The sequence below is a fragment of the Puma concolor genome, chromosome C1, assembly GCF_028749965.1.
Source record: "Puma concolor isolate L17-30 chromosome C1, mPumCon1.1.hap2, whole genome shotgun sequence".
Classification (NCBI taxonomy): domain Eukaryota; kingdom Metazoa; phylum Chordata; class Mammalia; order Carnivora; family Felidae; genus Puma; species Puma concolor.
In genome coordinates this window covers 220,176,618-220,197,139 of record NC_141674.1, presented here as the reverse complement: position 1 = coordinate 220,197,139, position 20,522 = coordinate 220,176,618, and the positions used below count along the sequence as shown (strand labels likewise).

At 39.2% G+C, this 20,522-nt stretch overlaps 1 protein-coding gene across 2 annotated transcripts in view; it reads right to left on the bottom strand.

Moving 5' to 3' along the window:
- RBM44 (RNA binding motif protein 44) overlaps positions 1–20,522 on the bottom strand; it is a 46,718-nt gene that overhangs the window by 12,396 nt on the left and 13,800 nt on the right. Inside the window, exons 3-15 of one of the 2 annotated variants that reach the window (XM_086720075.1) lie at positions 18,529–20,141; positions 18,183–18,241; positions 16,855–17,031; positions 16,160–16,343; positions 16,043–16,065; positions 15,826–15,910; positions 12,682–12,796; positions 11,571–11,699; positions 9,061–9,140; positions 8,886–8,956; positions 6,680–6,926; positions 372–517; positions 87–231 (exon numbers count right to left, since the gene is read on the bottom strand). In XM_086720075.1, coding sequence (XP_086576201.1) covers positions 108–231; positions 372–517; positions 6,680–6,926; positions 8,886–8,956; positions 9,061–9,140; positions 11,571–11,699; positions 12,682–12,796; positions 15,826–15,910; positions 16,043–16,065; positions 16,160–16,343; positions 16,855–17,031; positions 18,183–18,241; positions 18,529–20,141 — 3,053 coding nt within the window. In that variant the 3' untranslated portion in view covers positions 87–107. The remainder of the gene's footprint in view (positions 1–86; positions 232–371; positions 518–6,679; positions 6,927–8,885; positions 8,957–9,060; positions 9,141–11,570; positions 11,700–12,681; positions 12,797–15,825; positions 15,911–16,042; positions 16,066–16,159; positions 16,344–16,854; positions 17,032–18,182; positions 18,242–18,528; positions 20,142–20,522) is intronic. The other variant, XM_086720076.1, reaches the window with a different exon arrangement.

Genomic DNA, 20,522 nt, shown 5'->3' with positions numbered 1-20,522 from the left:
ATGCTCAATCTACTGAGCCACCCAGGCGCCCCAATAGCTTACAATGTTTACGTAATATTTAAATATAAAAGATATGCTTAATTTACCTCTTGTTGCTTCTTTTATTCCTAACTGGAATCAGAGTTTTTCAAAACAGATGAAGTCATTTCCACAATAGTATTAATAGATAAGCCATTCAGAAAACCTTTATGATTTACTCTTACTTCCTGAAGAGCATCTATAATATGGTCTCTATGCAAAAGGAAAACACACATGAGCACTTGTCCTTTCCAAAGCAGTACATTCTAAATATGGGTAAGCTATTGCATTGAACTATATTTGTACATAAAAATACTAAAACCACTTAAAACACAATTGAAGTCATTCATTACCTGCTAACTTCTGGATGTAGTTCAGCCAGTCTCTTCATGATTTTGGTAAAGCTACGCAGATTCAACGTATTTGGAGGTATGAATCGAATAGGAGTATCAGGTAATAATTTAGGAGATTCAATCTGTTTACAATTCTTCTTGACACCCTAAGTAAGCATGTTAAAGTTTTCTTAAAAGCAGGAACCATTATATAGACACGTCAGCTTATGTAATTAAAACAGAATTTAAAATTATAAATGGTAAAATCCAAATTCCTAAGAAATTTACTTTGATTTGGGATTATTTACATCAACCAGATTTCCTTGGCCATGTTTGGAGCCATGTTACTTAAAAAAAATGCCACACCTGTTCTCTAATAGTAGTTACAAAATATTTGAAGCTATGTCTAAATCAGTCTTTCTCAACTGGGATTCTTCATCTGACCCACAGAGCAAAGGTATCAACTACTTTCTCAATTTCCTCAAAGATAGGACATAGCTAGTTCCATTTCTGGTGCACAGAAGAGAGGTTAATTCACCATATACAGTGGGTATCTTAGGCTTAGAGCACGGAGGCTTAATTCTTACCCAACCTGACAGAGGAAGGTTGGTTTACACAGTAACTGTAAATATCCTACATTTTATTTACTAAATATATAATCAATACAAGCTATGTCCAGAAGTGGGCCACATAATATGGAGGGAAAGCTAGTGATGTAAATTAGAACCCCTTCCACTTATGAAAGTTACAATCCAATCAAACAGATGAAAATAAAATGATTAATTACTATGAACTGTGAAAGTTGGCTATAAATTGTAGGAAACTACTGTATATCCCATAAAAGTTTAAAAAGGGAAGGGCTGAGACTTTAAAGTTTAAATAAAAAGACAGGCCGAGATATAAAAAATATTATACCTATCCCAGAATATTACCTATTTTACTTAATTGCTTAATACTGTATCTCCTTCACTAGCTTTAGGCTGTATAAGAACACATTATTTTTTGGTCTGTTTTGTTCACTGCTGCCTTCCCAGTGCTTAGAGTATTTATGTATACAATGGGTGTATAATAACTTGAATAAATAAAGGTTTGGGATACAATTGATAGCTCAGCCACAGAAAAGAGGAGATTTCTAAGAAAGAGCCCAATTACTGGCAAACAACAACAGTAATAGTTACATCGACTGAGTGCATTTTCTGTGCCAGGCATGGTTCTAAGAATTTTTTTTGTATTAACCTCATTTAAACCTCACAACATTTGCCAAGTAGGAACTATTATTCCCGTTTTAAGATAAGGAAGCTCAGACACAGAGATTAGGTAATCTGCCCAGTCACATAATGAGTAGGCAGCAGAGAAGTTCTGCCTCTCATTGTAGACAATAAGCCTCTTCTGAATAAATGAATGTGATGAAAAAATCTTGAGAATCTGAGAAAAGAAAGGTGACAATATCTCACATATTAAATAAGAATTAACTCGGAGGGAGGAGTCAAGATGGCAGCGTAAGGGCACCCGAAGCTTATCTCATCCCTCCAACACAGCTAGATAGTTATCACATCCTTCTGTACACCCTACAAATCAAGTGGAGAGAGAACAAAACCTGTGAGTCTACAAGTAGAAAAGTGACCACCTTCTGGAAGGTAGCAGGTATAGAGAGTTGACTTGGGGGAGATATAACTGTGGGTCCAGCCGTGGGGAGTGAGCCTGCTTATGGAGGCTACCCCAAAGTAGTATAAGCTTCAGAGGGCAAAATCTGAATTTTAAGTACCCTGCTATGGTGGGGGATGTGCCTGGCTTAAAGGTGCTCAGGTTGCAAAGTGGGGTGCAGTTGCACGAGTGACAGTGTGGTCTGAGGATCCCCTGGGTCGCAAGAACAGGTGGTGCCAACGTGCTGCACGGTTCCAGGCACAGGAGCGGGACGGCCGCTGAGGGGAGCGAGCAGGGTGCAGGCTGTCTGCTCTATTTTGTGATAAACTCCAAACCACTGCGGGGTCGTGCCACCACTTTCCTTGCAAGGTCAGAAAGCAAATGGCAAAAGTGCGGGGAGACCCTCCCCACGAGGAACAGTGCCAACCAAGCAGGAGTGCCTAAAATTTGGAGTTTTGAAACTCAGTTGTACATCTGAAATAAAAAAGTTCAGACACAGGCAGGGTGAATGCAGAGTTCTGACGGAAACTGGGGGATGCAAGAAGGGTGACTGATTACTCTTCTGTGAGGGTTCCCTGAAGAGTAGGGATGCAATCTTTCATCCTGGGCTAGAGAGCAGGGCATGGCCATATTCATTCCACCCATCAGGCATGAAAGCCTTCAGGGGGCAAGACAGCGCCACATAGTGGAGGACAGGACCACTTACACCTGCCTGCCCCCCTGCACCCTGGAGGTGCATCTCCACTGAAATAAGTCAGCCTGAGAATCAGCACAGCAGGCCCCTCCCTCAGAAGACCAGTATAAACCCCTCTCTTGCACCAAGTCTACTGATCATAGTGCTGCAAAGCTTTAGCTCCAGGGGAAATAGGATCTAGCTTGCTGTTTACTTTTATTCTTTAAATTTTTTATTATTTTTTTCAAATCCTTTTAAATTTCTTATTACCTTTAAAATTTATGTACATATTTTTAGATATTTTTTTTGTTTATTTTCATTTCATTTATTTAAAATTTTTGAATCTAGATTCTTTTTACAAGCAGACCTAAACACACCCAGGATCTAGTTTGTTTTTGTTTTTTCTTTTTTTGTTTGTTTTGTTTTCCTTCTTTTCTTTCTGGACAGAATGACAAAATTAAGGAGTTCACCCCAAAGTAAGAATAGGAAGTAGATCTCATGGCCAGAGATTGAATCAATACAGATATAAGTATGATGTCTGAACTAGAATTTAAAACAATGGTTATAAGGATACTGGCTGGGCTTTAAATAAAGCATGGAAGACATCAGAGAATTCCTTCCTGCAGAGATTAAAAAAAAAAAAACACCTAAAATCTAGTCAGGCCAAAATTAAAAATGCCATAACTGAGATGCAAACCCAAATGAAGGCCATAAAAATGAGGATGGATGAAGCAGAGGAGCAAATCAGTTATACAGAAGATGAAATTATGTAAAATAATGAAGCTGAAAAGAAGAGGGAGAAAGCTAACAGATCACGGAGGTAAATTTAGGGAACCCAGTGACTTATTAAAAAGGAGTAATATTTGTATCATAGGAGTCCCAGAAAATAAAGAGAAAGCAAAAGGGGCAGAAAGTTTATTCAAACAAAGTAGCTAAAAACTTCCCTAATCTAGGGAAGGACACATACATCTAAATCTAAGAAGCACAGAGAACTCCCATCAAATTCAACAAAAGTTGACCATCGCCAAGGCACATCACAGTCAAATTCACAAAATATTCGGACAAGGAAAGAATCCTGAAAGCAGCAAGGTAAAAACAAAACAAAACGAAACAACACCTTAACCTACATGGGAAGATAGAGCAGGTTCACAGGAGCTCTGTCCACAGAAATTTGGCAGGCCAGAAGGGAGTGGCAGGATACATTCAACGAGCTGAATGGGAAAAATGTGCAGCTAAGAATTCTTTAACCAGCAAAGCTGTCATTCAGAATAGGAGAGATAAAGAATTTCCCAGATAAATAAAAACTAAAGGAGTTAGTGACCACTAAACCAACCCTGTAAGAAATTTTAAGGGGTACTCTCTGAGTAGAGAAAAAAAGACCAAAGCAACAAAGACTAGAAAGGACCAGAGAACATCACTAGAAATACGAACTCAATGGGTTAACACAATGGCACTAAATGTGTATCTTTCAAGAATCGCTCTGAATGTAAATGGACTAAATGCTCCAATCAAGACACAGGGTATCAAAATGGCTAAAAAACCAAGATCAATCTATATGCTGCCTACCAGAGCCTCATTTTAGACCTAAAGACACCTGCAGATTGAAAGTGAGGGGATGGAGAACCATCTATCATGCTAATGGATGTCAAAAGAAAGCTGGAGTAGCCATACTTTTATCAGATGAACTAGAAGATCTAACAATTATAAATATCTATGCCCTCAATGTGAAACTCTCAAATTTATAAACCAATTAATTAACAAACATAAACTCATTGATAACAATACAAGAATAATAGGTGACTTTAACACCCACTTACAGCAATGGACAGATATTTCTAAGCAGAAAATCAACAAGGAAACAGTGCCTTTGAATGACACATTGGACTGCGTGGGATTAACATATATTCAGAACATTTCATCATAAAGCAGCAGAATATACATTACTTTCAAGTGCACATGGAACATTCTCCAGAATAGATCACATACTGGGGCATGAATCAGCCCTCAACAAGTACAAAAAGACTGAGATCATACCATGCATATTTTCAGACCACATGCAATTAAACTTGAAGTCAACCACAAGAAAAAATTTGGAAAGCCCTCAAATACATGCAAGTTAAAGAACATCCTACTAAAGAATGAATGGGTTAACCAGGAAATTAAAGAAAAAATAAAAAATACTTGGAAGCAAGTGAAAATGAAAACACAATTCAAAACCTTTGGGATGCAGCAAAGGCAGTCCTAAGAGGGAAGAATATCTCAGGCCTATCTCAAGAAGCAAGAAAGGTCTCAAATACACAACCTAACCTTACACCTGAAGGAGCTAGAAGAATTGCAAATAAACCCTAGAGCCAGCAGAAGAAGGGAAATAATAAAGATTAGAGCAGAAATAAACAATGTAGAAATAAAAAAGACCCGGTAGAGCAGATCAACAAAACGAACAGCTGGTTCTTTGAAAGAATTAATAAAATTGATAAATCCCTAGCCAGACTTATCAAAAAGAAAAGAGAAAGGACCCAAATAGATAAAATTATGAATGAAAGAGGAGAGATCACAACCAACATCACAGAAATACAATTATAAGAGAATACTATGAAAAATTATATGCCAACAAACTGGACAATCTGGAAGAAATGGACAAATTCCTAGAAACTCACAAACGACCAAAACTGAAACAGGAAGAAATAGAAAACTTGAACAGACCCAAAACCAGCAAAGACATTGAATCAGTAATCAAAAATCTCCCAACAAACAAAAGTCTTGGGCCACATGGCTTCCCAGGAGAATAATTCCTATTCTTCTCAAACTGTCTCAAAAACAGAAGTGGAAGGAAAACTTCCAAACACATTCTATGATGCCAGCATTACCTTGATTCCAAAACCAGGCAAAGACACCACTAAAGAAGAGAATTACAAGCCAATATCCCTGATGAACATGGATACAAAAATTCTCAATAAAATACCAGCTAATCGAATGGACCAGTACATTAAAAGAATTATTCACCATGACCGAGTGGGATTTATTCCTGGGCTGCAGGGTTGGTTCAATATTCGCAAATCAACTGTGATATACCACATCAATAAAGAAAAAAAGAACCATATGATCCTGTTAAAAAATGCAGAGAAAGCATTTGAAAAAATACAGCCTCTATTCTTGAAAAAAACCCTCAACAAAGTAGGGATAGATGGAACATATGTCAACATATGACCGCCATGATGAGCACCGGTTGATATAAGGAAGTGTTGAATTACTACACTGCATACCAAAAACTAATATTATACGGCATATTAACTAGGTGGAATTTAAATGAAAACCTAAAAAAAGTAAAAAAAGCCAATAAAAATGGTCCAAACATGAACAGCATGAAATGCTATACACACAACAATATGGATCAATCTCAAAGGAGCTCAGACAAATAAGGTACATGGTATCATTTATATGACATTCTGGAAGAAGTGAGATCATACGAAAAGGAAATGGAACATAAGACAATATTCTGGAATGATGTTCTAGAATGCCAGGCACTTTGCTGAGCAGTGGAGAGATGGGAGTGAATGAGGCGACTTCATCCCTGTTCATGTGGTGTTTTAAGACCCTGATAAGGCAGAATCGGGGGCATATATAACACAATCACTTTATTTTGTGGTTTTAACAATTTTGTGCTAAGATTAACTGTGTAAAAAGGATGATGAGAGCGTAATTAACTACTTGCACAGCAATACTGTCTGCGAAATAAGAGACAAAAAAATACTGGCAAGCACTGGTGAAGAGCCTAATTAATGGTAAAGAGAAATGAGTCTCTAGCCAGGTCTACAAAGATCTACATTCCCCCTCCACCGCCCAGAGCTACTGGACTGGCACAAAGAACAGGTTAGGCTGGGTCCAAGGTTCAGGTTAACATTCTCATTCCCACTTCAAGATCCCTGATTCTAGAGTTACTTGTTCTGCAAAGCTCCTTATTGCAGCCTGGCATATACAGAGACCATGTACGGGATCCATCAAGAAAACTAACCTGACTGTCTTGCTCAGATCCCAGCTGCCTTGGCCTAGTTCTGGGCAATCTCGAAACAGAGGAGGCTGAGCTAATTTCCTTGCTGGTGCTTCTCTCCATTCCATTTTTGCAGGAAAGAGATGATGTATATTCTCCAGGAGTTTTCACAAGACGCACATTTACTGATTTCCCATTTATTTCTATCCCATTCATTTCTTTCACGGCCATCTTCGCATCAATGCTTTTTTTAAAAGCAAGGGATGCATACCTAACACATAAAAGCAGAAAACCAGAAGGTTGTTAATGACTTTAAATTGCCTCAAACTTCACTTTGTAACTACTGGATAAGACAAATAGGTATCTTTTACAAGATAGCTGCTCTTAAAAATAAAAAAGTTACTCTACTTACTTTAGATTAGAATTAGAAAGAATATTTATTTAGAGTAACTGAATAAAACAAATTAAAGAGGGGAAATAAAAGATAGCATTTCTTATGAATTCTCTATTGATTTCATATTAAAATTTACTGTGAAACATTTGCAAAGTTGCTATCTGACAGACCAACACAGATTAGTTGTTTTAGGACAGCTGGTTATCCATTCTAAAGAAATTAGAATTAATCTCTATACACAAACATAACCTCCAGGTAGATCAAAGGCTTAAACTGTGGAAGGCAAATTTTAAAAACATTTGGCAGAATATGTAAGAGAATGTCCTCAGGACCTTGATAGGGACAAAATAAAAGGGCCAAAAAAGAAGTCAGAAAATCCAGCCAGAATTTTAACAATCCGTCTGAAAATGAGTCACCTTTCTGTAAGCACCGGCTCTAGGCATGTTAACAGAAGGACATACACCAAATCTGAAAAGGAGTTGTTTTCAAAAGACAGGACTACAAATATATTTTCATAACCTCTTGTATTTTTCCTTTTGGTTGTGCCTTCTAAATTTCCACACAAAATGTGTAATACTTCAAGCAATAAAAAAAAACAAAGTTTTTTTTTAAAAAGATGCAACAAATACTAAAAAAATACTTCACATTAAGTGATACTTCAAGGATTACAAAACTAATTTAATGTAGTGAAATGTATTAACAACATACCAATAGGTCAAATTAACCAAGCACATGATCTTGAGTGACTCCATTCAAGACAAAATTCAACAACTATTTTTAATAAATTTCAACCCCCAACTACAGACAGGATATTTTCTTAATTGGTAAAGACTTTTATATCTGAAATAGAAAGCTATCATCATTAGTGATAAAACAGTTAAGGCCATTTCCATGAAATTATCACCATTACTATTTGATACTTTTGAATGTTCCTACAATCATCACAAAACAGAAAGTGGCACGATACATATTGGAAATGACTATATGCAGACGATGTAAAAAATATAAAAGCCTCAACTAAAAGGTAATTAAAAAAATAAAAGTACAATTTTCTGAGCACTATTGGATGCTAGGCTTTACTCATATTGCTTTACTTATTTAATGATAGTTTCACAGCTATGAAGGTATTATTGTTATCCTCACTTTACAGATGGGAGCCTGAGGTACAGAAAGGTTAAGTAACTTGCCCAAATTTATTCAGCAAGCTACTGATGCACCTGGGAACAGAACCCAAACCATAAGCCGTCTAGCTAAATTAATGGCAAATCAAAAGGTACAATGAAAGATTTGATTCAGAACAGCACCAATTGACTTCAGCTCAGGTCATGATCTCATGGTTCATGAGTTCGAGACCCACACTGGGCTCCATGTTGACAGTATGAAGCCTGCTTGGGATTTTCTCTCTCCTACTCTCTCTGCCCCTTCCTGCCCAAATAAATAAATAAACTTAAAAAAAAAAAAAAAGAACAGCACCAACTGGGGCACCTGGGGGGCTCAGTCAGTTAAGCATCTGACTTCAGATCACGTCATGATCTCACGGTTTGGTTCATGAGTTTGAGCCCAGCAGCAGGCTCTCTGCGGTCAGCATGGATCCTGTTTCGGATCCTCTGTTCGTCCTCCCTCTCAAAAATAAATATAAAAAAAACCAAACGCCTCCAATTAGTGACTTTAGCTAATGTGTTTAACGTAGCTAACGTGACTCCCTCTACCAGGCTGGGAAACCTCTGTGGCAGTGGCCCTGGATTTTAGCAGGGCTGTAGCTGATGTCCACTACAGAACTTCTGGCACACGGCAGACACCCAGCAAGCGCACATTTACTGAATGTGGGAAACATACCTGTAATTAGTTGAATCATAGATTGCGATTTCAGAAACTTGGTATTTCTGGAAATGAGACCTTAAGTCAGCCTAAAAGAAAAATAAAAGTTTGTGAAAGGTAGGGAGAAAAATAATCGAAATATGAACAATTCATGGGTTGTACAATGAAACTCAAAAAATGAGTCCCGGCATACCTCAGAGACTGAAGGGCAGAGACCACCAACATGTATCAAATAACCTTTCTCTTTTCGTAAAGGTTCAGTATTTTTCATTTCTGCTTGTAGAGAAACAATGTAGAACAGAAGATGACCGTTATTGTTGTGATATCTGAAAAGAACCCTGAAACCTTTTTTCTTATGATTACAAAGCTTAGTATGCAGTTATTACCAAATATCAGCACTAGACTGAAGACCAAGAGCCTAGAGTACAGGTTGAAGGTTTGGGGGCCTTAAACCCATCATCCTCAAAACACAGACACTGGATCGGTTGATACTAAGCCTCTTGCAGCTCAAAAACGGGTCAATAACGTCTAATCAGATAATCGAGTACATCATAACCAAGAAAGGCGTCTTTCCCTTGCCGTTGGTGCAGAGAAGTGCTGTCTACGATGCTGGATGCACACAGGATCCTAGCTGCCCCCATGGTAACACTGGTCAGGGTTTATGTTTATTCCTTTGCTGGGGAAGCATCCCACCAACAAAACCTTCAAAATCAGAAAAATATCAGCCTGTGGCAGTGGTAACGGCACGTTGAAAAAAAGGAGGGGGGGGTACAAATAACTTGATTTACATAGCACTTTTTGGGAACCACAAATATTAGGATTACAGATGTATTTTTTGTTTGATAAAATTGAGAATTCTTAGAATGCATTTTCACAGTCTCTATTTTGAAGACAACTTGGTCTGAAATCAAGAAGGATTTACTGAACTGAGACTCTTTCAATTTACTGTCCAAACCTATAAGCTGGCACATCAGTGGTAGACAACAGATATCTGTTGAATGAATTCTTAGAGTAGCTTTAATTTGTTTGTTTCCTGGGGCGCCTGGGTGGCGCAGTCGGTTAAGCGTCCGACTTCAGCCAGGTCACGATCTCGCGCTCCGTGAGTTCGAGCCCCGCGTCAGGCTCTGGGCTGATGGCTCGGAGCCTGGAGCCTGTTTCCGATTCTGTGTCTCCCTCTCTCTCTGCCCCTCCCCCGTTCATGCTCTGTCTCTCTCTGTCCAAAAAAAAAAATAAAAAATAAAAGACGTTGAAAAAAAAATTAAAAAAAAAATGTGTTTCCTATTTGTATATGATAGTGGGAGAGTTTTAAGTTTGACTTTCTCACATTTCTCACTCTCTAATATACCCAGCACTGCATACGCGTCACCTCGTGTAATGCTCATGGGCACCCCGTGACCCAGCAACTGCCATCATTTCCATTCTGTAGAGAAGGATGCCAAGGTCTTAGGAGTTTAGGTCACAAATCTCATTAAGTGGTGCTGCTGGGATTCAGGCAGAATCCTTCATCTCTAGGCAATAATAACTCAACCTTCTTTATTAACTTACTTCCTTTAATCTCTTGGTTTATAATGTACTGTTGTAGAGAAATCAGTGTAACTAATTATATGTATATTTTTACACTGGGGTGAGGGAACAAGGAGCTACAGTGGGCCAACGGAGACTCTCCTTTCACTAGTTCAATACAAACATGACCACTAAACACCTCACGGGCAGAACACTGTATGTGGCACTGGGTATAGGTAGTGAACGAAATACAGAAAAATCCAACCCCTCTGAGCTACTGTGGGAAGGCAGTCCACAGATCAAGTAAGATATGTACACAGTGCGTGCCAAGTGATGTAGACAAAAATAACGCAAGGAAAGGAAAAAAATTAGTTGCGATACAAGTAGATGAAATAATGTCATTTATGTTAAACTGTATATGTGTATTACATATATGCATAAAGAAATGCATAAATTGATGGTAAAGTATATTAAGAGTGGTTAATGCAGGTTGGAGAACCTTCAGGTAAAATTTCCTTATATTTTATTTAAAAATATTAGTAAGCATTATTTATACAAGCCAAAAGACCCCCCTAAAAACCATTGCCATTATGTCAAATAAAAGAAAAAATCGATGAAAACATATAGGCAAAAAATAAAGGAAGGGAGCATATATCTAGAAATGACAGAATGGCAATGATCACGGACACGAGAGGAAATTACAACTGTTATAAGCAATTAAAGACTATCTAAAGATGAAAACATTCTTGAAACGAAATAAATTACGAAAGTGAGGGAAAGCAGGCAGTTTTGATCTCTCATGCCCATTTGAGAGACAGCACTGGGTGCCTGACAGACACAAACTGGGAAGCTGGTTCTGTCCACCACATACCCCTCCTTCTAGAAAACGTCTGCTGAGGGTTAAGGGAAAAGAGCACCCTGAAAGAGCACTGGTGTTGGCCTTGAGCGGTGGGGGAGGACCTGCGAACCAAATCTGGGATTTAAGCTTTTAGCAGTTTTCTGAAGGAGAAATGAACAGTTTAAACGGATTTACTTTCTAGAAAAATTGACCTCCAAATGTCCAATGTCTTATTTTTCATATTTATAAAGGAAAGCCACAACAATAAAATATTAAAAGTTTAGTCCCCAGAATAACACAAAAGATGGCTACAAGATGAGCTACATAATTCCGGATTTCTTAGTAAACCGTTAACAACCAACCTTGTGTAAACTTTGGATCCCCTTTGCCCTTCTCTATTTGATTTTCTTGTATTCCTGACAAGTCAACTCCTGTCAGGTTTTCTTTAGCATCAAACCAGTCTTCACTTACTTCTCGGTAATTTTTGCAGCCTGAGAAATTAATCAGAAGTAGCTATGAATTATGTATGATGTTAAACTCTCTGAGAAATTATCTAACAAGCTTCTTAGAATGAATCAGCATGATGACAATTATTAGTTTTAGGTAAAAATAAGTATCAGCAAAGTATAAACCAAGCATAAAGATTCTTTGAGAAGGGTTTTTCAGTAGCCCCTGAATAAAAAGTACTATTCTGAGTGATCTGCTTCCCAGTATTTATTTGTTTATTTATTACTTTTTTATTTCAGAGAAAGCGAGACTGCATGAGCAGGGGAGAGAGGGAGAAAGAGAATCTTAAGCAGGCTCCAAGCTCACCATGGAGTCCCACGTGGGGCTCGATCCCACGACCCTAGTATTATGACCTAAGCCAAAATCAAGAGTCAGATATTCAACTGACTGAGCCACCCAGGCACCCTTTAAAAAAAAATTTTTTTTTTTTTAAATTTTAGACAGGGAAAAAGAGAGAGAAAGCTTGAGTGGGGGAGAGGGGCCACTTTTCCTTTAATTAACATTGATTCCCAGTTTATTGAAGGCCTTACTTTTCTGATCTTTAAGTGAAATTAAATTTTTATACACAGAATAATAGCAAACATTTAAAAAAGGGATTAAACAGTACTGCAGCTCTATTTCATTAAAAACTGAATTAATGATCTTTTTGGAATGATTATAATCTTTTTCCATAGAGGGCAAAACTAAAAACAAAGTACGACTTATACAGATGCAAATTGGACAGAAGAAAGACTTTTCAGATTGGAGAACATGAAGCAGAAGATTAAGCCCGTATGATTATTTGGCGTTAAATAACCTTACAGATGTTAAGTAGATGTAACAAGAATGTATTTCACTTTCATAATCAGACTGATGACATTCAGTAAATTAAAAATATTTATTTTGATTTAATGAATGGGCACTAGGAATATTTTAAACTTTATTGAGTTTTCTGGCAATGACATGGGACTACGTCTTTACACTGACCTTTTTCATCAAGTTTCAGCTGACTAAAGTCTATATCTATGTCACCATTTTTTAAGCCATCTTCCTTGGGTAAAGTATCCTGTTTAGGAGAACTATCGTCAGATAGTAAGGACATCTGAGGATTAAAATAATGAAAACAACAATAAATAAGGACCGATAGTTACTGGACACTATTCTGCAGTAGGCAGTCACCGTGGGCATTGGTTGCTCCACACGATGACGAAGGTAGCAAGAGCTCAACCATTTCCTTTGGCTGAGCAAATGCAAGTAAAGCAATCTGTTGCTTTACGTTGGCCACACGTAACCAGAATAAGGATGTGAAGTCAGTCTGTGTATGGCGACTAACACCATCAATGGTTAGCAAAGTGTGGCATACATACAGCACTAGAAGTACTTGAGAGGCTTTTCAGAAGTATGCTAGTATTTTTCACATTAACAATTAACAGTAATATATTTAATGTGTGCTGAAATATACCTTTTATTTATAAAAAGCAGTATTTCTTTACCACGTGTAACAGCTGCTCTTTACACATTATTTTATTTTATTTTTCAATATAAGAAATTTATTGTCAAATTGCTTTCCATACAACACCCAGTGCTCATTCCAACAGGTGCCCTCCTCGATACCCATCGCCCACCCCCCATCAACCCTCAGTTTGTTCTCAGTTTTTAAGAGTCTCTTATGCTTTGGCTCTCTCCCACTCTAACCTCTTTTTTTTTTTTCCCTTCCCCTCCCCCATGGGTTTCTCTTAAGTTTCTCAGGATCCACATAAGAGTGAAACCATATGGTATCTGTCTTTCTCTGTATGGCTTATTTCACTTAGCATCACACTCTCCAGTTCCATCCACGTTGCTACAAAGGGCCATATTTTATTCTTTCTCATTGCCACATAGTACTCCATTGTGTATATAAACCACAATTTCTTTACCCATTCATCAGTTGATGGACATTTAGGCTCTTTCCATAATTTGGCTATTGTTGAGAGTGCTGCTATAAACATTGGGGTACAAGTGCCCCTATGCATCAGTAGTCCTGTATCCCTTGGGTAAATTCCTAGCAGTACTACTACTGGGTCATAGGGTAGGTCTATGTTTAATTTTTTGAGGAACCTCCACACTGTTTTCCAGAGTAGCTGCACCAGATTGCATTCCCAACGGTGCAAGAGGGTTCCTGTTTCTTCACATCCTCTCCAGCATCTACAGTCTCCTGATTTGTTCATTTTGGCCACTGTGACTGGCGTTTACACATTATTTTAAAAGGAGACTCATTTAAAGAAAAATACAAAGCAAACAACATTATAGGTAATACACAGCTATGGAAAATTGTGAAGATAGTACATGAGTAGCTGAAATTTAGAAACACTATCCTACACTATACTGGTTTTCACATATAACCTGTCAATTTAATTTCATCCCAACCTATTATAATAGATATTGTCTTAAAGCCCAAACTAAGATTATAAAAATTGTTATATCTGCACCTAGTATTTTTATTTATTTTTTCTAATATATTTTTTTATTAAATATAATTTACTGTCAAACTGGTTTCCATACAACACTCAGGGCTCATCCCAACAGGTGCCCTCTTACCTGCCCATCACCCACTCTCCCCTCTCCTCCACCCCCCAATCAACCCTCCATTTGTTCTCAGTTTTTAAGAGTCTCTTATGGTTTGCCTCCTTCCCTCTCTGTAACTTTGTTCCCCCCTTCCCCTCCCCCATGGTCTTCTGTTAAGTTTCTCAGGATCCATGTGAGTGAACACATATGGTCTCTGTCTTTCTCTGCCTGACTTATTTCACTTAGCACACTACCGTCCAGTTCCAGCCGTATTGCTGCAAATGGCCAGGTTTCATTCTTTCTCACTGCCAAGTAGTATTCCGTGGTATGTATAAACCACCTCTTCTTTAGCCATTCGTCAGTTGGTGGACATTTGGGCTCTTTCCATAATCTGGCTATTGCTGAAAGTGCTGCTCTAAACGTTGGGGTACAAGTGCCCTTATGCATCAGCACTCCTGGATCCCTTGGGTACATTCCTAGCAGTGCTATTGCTGGGTCATAGGGTAGATGGGAGTTTTAATTTTTTGAGGAACCTTCATGCTGTTTTCCAGAGCGGCTGCACCCGTTCTACATTCCCACCAACTGCATGTTGTATTTTTAAAGACAATACTGTTGTCCCCAAATAAGCAGGTTATATCACTGTTCCCACTACAGTGATGAAAAAAAATCCTCCAGAACATTATATATTACTAAATTAACATGTTTTAACAAACTATGTGAGAAATGTGAGGATGTAAAAATCTGGCTGTGGATCTGTTAAGTTTGTGGATAACTGAGATTCTTTTAAACAAGCAGACAATGGAACACATCATTTGCTAAAGTAATTTGCTTTTAGTCATGTGTTAATACAGAAGTATATAACTCAATATTAAGTATTTTACTTTTGGCCTCGAAATGCATTTTTTTATTTAAGACTACTCAAATAATATAACCTCAGGGGTAAGAGCAAAAGCAGAAAACAGAAATAAACTTTAGCTTTTCTACGCCATTGCCTCACTTGACGATGGACCATAACCTGTGTTTCTGTATCACTTCACAATTTGCAGAGTGCTCTCGGCACGGACTGCCATCTGACAGACAAGTCCTTAGGGGAACAAAAGAGATGGAGAAAACCTACGGAAGGCATTTAGAAACTATTTTTATCATTTCAATCATGAAGGAATTAAACCTCTGCCTGGTCTAAAATGAAGGAGATATTACTTTACCTCCTGAGACACGGGCAACAATTTTTTAGTTTTAACCACCCTGGGTCACACTATGATGGTGGCCACATGGCCTGGTCTGCCCGATGCGGTTCAGGTTTACACCTACTGTCACAGTGAGTCGTTAACGTCACTGCCTTCCACCCTCAGAAGTCTCCTGGTTTGACGCTAAGTTATATATGGTCACCCCACTGAACATACGCTACTGACATCGGTCTGATCAGGACATGAAGTTCCTTCTAACCAGTTACGTCCCTCAAATGGTAGTACACAAAGTGAGCTGAGTGAAAAGAAAGACGTGAGAGCTTCCGAACATTGCAGTTTTCTTTGCTTAAGCCATAAAATTAAAGATTTCCCCCGATCAACTACTTTTTAAAAATCTCACTTGAGACGGAGTCTTTTTTCGGCGTGAAGGGACGTCAACATCACATGTATTTTGATTATCTAGTTCAGAATCTGCTCCTGAAAAGCTAGACAGAGAAACACTTCGTTAAGGAATCTGTCAATGTTCTGAAAAAGAACCAACAGAAAACGGAAAGTTAACCGAATTAAGCAGTTTTTAAGATCTAATGAATTCTACATTGGATGAAACCATAACTTACACGTGTGATTCCTCTTTCATTAGCTGGAAAGAGAGCAAAGGGAAGAACAATCTCTTAGTTTAAGATGTATTCGGTGTAAATGAAGTAAAATCTGAATTCTAAAACATACAAACATACCGTGAGAGCCAGAGTAGAAAAGGTCGATAGTAACTTCGATTCCACAGACAGCGGGGGCAGCTCCTCCAGCGGCCCGCCCTTGTGTATTCTGTCCTTCAAGCTCTCGTACCTAACCTTCAAGTCTCCCCAGACAGACAGTAGTGCCGATCCTAATTGCTTCTTAGCACAATTACTCCATAGGTTCCTGTTCAGAAGTTCAATTTACAAAACCACTTAGGCATAGGTCATCCACTGAACACTATTGCATTATGTTACACCCCGAGTTCGAACTCCACCAGATCTATACAGATTTTTTTTCTTTGAAATGGTTAGTAAAAGAAAAGGAACCAAAGAAGATGTTTTTCTAGGGGCGGCACGGCAACCCTCCACATACAGGCTAGAGAGAATGTGGCAGAATGTCACGCAAAACCCTCCAACTGACTTCAGCCATACTTGGGACTTTATGAAACAACAGCAACAACAAGCCGTCAGCTCTATCTTTTGGCCGGATGCCTCCTCCCAACATACGCCGCTGCCTCTCCGCGAAGTCGCAACGGATTCCTTTTGGAAGCCCACTACCCCCAGGCCAGCCGACAGAACCGGATGCGACCTCCCCTTCATTCTGCCTTTCGAAAAGAGAAACTAAGGATGCTTTCTGGTGTACATCGAAAGCTTGTGGTAAATTTCCAAGATACAGATCTACGATGAACAATCACCTGCTGAACCCCTCCCTGTTTTCCGTGACAAGCTTGTAAATGTCACTGCAGTGGCGCTGACACAGCTGGTAGTGAAGGTGCAGGAGGTGCAGCTCTGCCCTCGCGGCTCTTCGCCTCGCGTCCTCACAGCACCGGGAGGCCAAACCCCTCCCCGCCTCTTCACAAGGCGGAGATTCCCTGGAAAATAAAAGACTGGGTTAGCTCAGATTCCACACATCTTTCTCTGGGAAGACGCGCCTCTGGAACATTTTAACATTTCTTCCCTTTTCCTGCCAGGCTTCAATCAATTTCTACTATGGACGGAAAGGCCGCACGAACACAGCATAGCTTCAGAAGACAAGGATGTCAAGTCGAAGCTAAACATACTCTTTCTAAAAGTCAGAGAAGTAAAAAATTTTCCGATGTACGCTTTCTTTTACCGAAAAAGGATTCCAAAGTAAAGTATCAATTTTATTCATCCATAATCAGAAGATTTTCAACCTAAATCAAGCCTTGACCCACATTTTTTAAAGTTGCGAGCATTCTGGATGGAAACGGTTCTTAAATGTGTTCTCTCTTTCATACAGACGTGATTTACATGTTTATTAATTAAGGGTCATTTTCATAAGCAAATATTTTACTGTAAATAGATCAAAAAGCCTCAACTCACTATTATTTTTCGAACGTTAATAGTTCTTGGTTAATAATTCTTCCCTTGCTACTGGCTGTCACTTCCTGCCGTTCTCAACACCTCTGCCATGGGAAAGGAGCGCTTCCATTTAATTTTAGAGGACTGGATACCAGATTAAACTCATTAGGAGAACGAAGAATGAAGGAAGGAAAAAGTAAATGACCTCAGAGCATGACAACTAGCTTGGCTTCTGAGAGACCTCCCCTTTCCCCTCCAAACCCGCAACGCGGTTCTCCACGGATGCAGAATAAATTACACAATGAATTAAAATCAAGATTAAAATACTCCAGTGAAAGTAGCTATTTACTTCTTCCAATGTGTGAAGGTTTTCATCGGTGCTATTTTGTTTTGGTCTATAGGGGTAGAAAATGAAAGAAAATGGAGTACTTAAATTCATGCAGATTTGGGTAGAATAAATAGAATAAGACGCCGTGAGTTTCTGAAGGAATTACTGAGACTGAATCTTAGTAAGTGAAAAGCTTTAACATTATACGTTATCCTAATATTTATTTGTTCGAAAGCAAACGGCTGAAGCAGATGATCTCTTAAGGTCTTTTTTAGCTATTATTCTATATGGTTAAATACCTTACAAAAAAGCAAATTATTCTTCTGATTCTCTTCCCCACGTATATCTGTTAAGTTTATACATCTGACTTACCTTTCAGGATGTTTCTTTAAGTCTGTAATAGCAGATGTTTTTCTTAATTCCAGGGAATCCTGGAAAACATGTTTTAAAACTAAATTAGAAAGATATGACAAACAACATACGTCGTATCTGGAGTTCCCAACTGGTAAAACGTAAAATCCAATTTCTAACTGACTTTGCATCGATAGCTGCCGCCAAAGACGGCTAGAGTTTGGTAGCAATCTGTTCACCGTTTCCCCTCATCCGGCATTTTCTCACAAAAGCCTCAGGAACCCCCATCATAATTTGCTCAATTATAACATACACTGCCTTCATATAAGGTCAAATAAAATTTTCTTATGAGTTACATTGGCTTTACCTTGTTTAGGAGATTTCCATTAGGCTCTGAACTGTCAACTGAGAGAGAGTTCCCCAGTGGTCCTCTGCTCATCGTCACTGGTGTGTCTTCATGATCTCGGCTGTGTGGCCCATCTGTATTACAGGCCACACTTCTGTGTCTCTCACCCTGCCACTCCCCAGGCCGCCTTTTGTTCATCATGGTTATGTCTGTATTGCTTGACGTAGATACCACAGAAGGTCTCGCACTCGTTGCCCTGCTGGTTGTGAAACAAGCCCTAAAGTCAGCGCAAACATCCACCGTCTGATGAACCGTGACTCTGTCACTTGCCGCATCCATCACCAACTCAGGACGTGTTCCTTCTATGCTGGGAAAACACGAGTTGTTTGTGGTGCTGTCATCAGCAGCTTTTAGAGAGATCTCATCCACTGCTTCATGATCTCTGGCTGTAATCCTCGGGGTAGTAACGGAAACATCTAAGGCTGGGTTGGGGGTATTTTGTAGGCTTCTATAATGTGAATATCCACAGGGAGAAATTACTGAATCATCAACAGCAGAGGTCCAGGAAGTCTGACAATCTTGACCGGGTTGGAGTAACACCTGTAAAGCTCTGTCTTCTTGTAATGTGCTGGGATTTCCAAGGTGGTGCGACTTTTGCTTCTCAACGATTTCATTCCCACAAAAATCTTTACTTTCAATTATTTGACATTTCATTTTGCCAGTATAGGTTGTAGCTTTTAGTGCTTTCTGAGGGTTCAAGAAACTACTCTTAGATCGAGATTCCCGATTTTCAAGGGGACTGCTCCCTAGTACAATTTCATCAAATACCGTGTGGTACATTAAACTAGTCTCTTGTTCCTTACACATGTCATGCTTTGGTTCGTGATAGTCTCTTAACACAACAGAAATCTGAAACTTGGAGCCACGGGGTGCATCTTCTTGTTCATAAACATCAACTGAATCTAGAAAGATGCTAGAATCACTTGCCAACTCGACACGATTACCGTCTAGATGGCTAGCACACTCAGCTTCGTAACCCGAATTTCTTAACCCAACAACCTCCAGATCAGGTGTGTTTAATGTTTTCGTTTGGTCAAAAGATACATGGGCACTTATGTGTTCTTGCTCCTCTGCACTATGATACTCCTGCTGGGAGTCCTCGTCGATCTCATGCTTCTGCTCATCTTCGGCAGTTTCTTTATAATCGTCATCTGAAATCTTGCAGGTTCTTTCCAAGCCAATAATCTTAATACCTTGATGCTCCAAAATATCAAAACACACCCCTTCTGTGTTCTGCATTTCAGAATCCAATTCTGAAGTTAAGCGAATGAGACTTTCATTCTTTCGTTCTGACTCGGAAAAATGTATGGAGTATGTTTCATTCAAGAAAGCACAGTTGGCACTGTCTTCGAACTCACTGGACTGTGAGTGAGTGCGCTCTCTGCTGGCGTCCAGGCTCCCAGGACAAGATGGCTCCAGGAAGTCCACTGTGTCAGTACTGCTCAGTTCCGTGTCATCAGCTCTTTGATCTGGTGCCAAGGAATCCCGGTCATCATCAAGAAAAGCCGATCTGGCTTCATTACAACCATTGGAAGAGAAGAACACATTTGCTTTCTTAGGATTAGAAGGTTCATCTGATTAATAAAAAAAAAGAAGAAAATGTTGGCAGCAGTAGCATTACAAACTCTTCACACTAGAAGTGACCTTAGACACGATCTGATCAAAGCTCTTCCCAATGTAGGGGTTCTTTTTACATTGCCCATGACAAATATCCCTTATGGTTGCTGCTATGGACTGAGTCTTGTCCCCCTCAAAACTTGAATGTTGAAGCCTTGACTCCCAGTGTGACGATAACTGGAGATGGGCCTTTGGGAGGTAACTGGGGCTACATGAGGTCATGAGGATGGGGTCCCCAGGATGGGAGACACACCAGAAAGCTCACTCTTGCCACCGTGTGAGGACACGGCAAGAAGGAGGCCATCCACAAGCCAGGAAGAGAGCCCCTGCCAGAACCT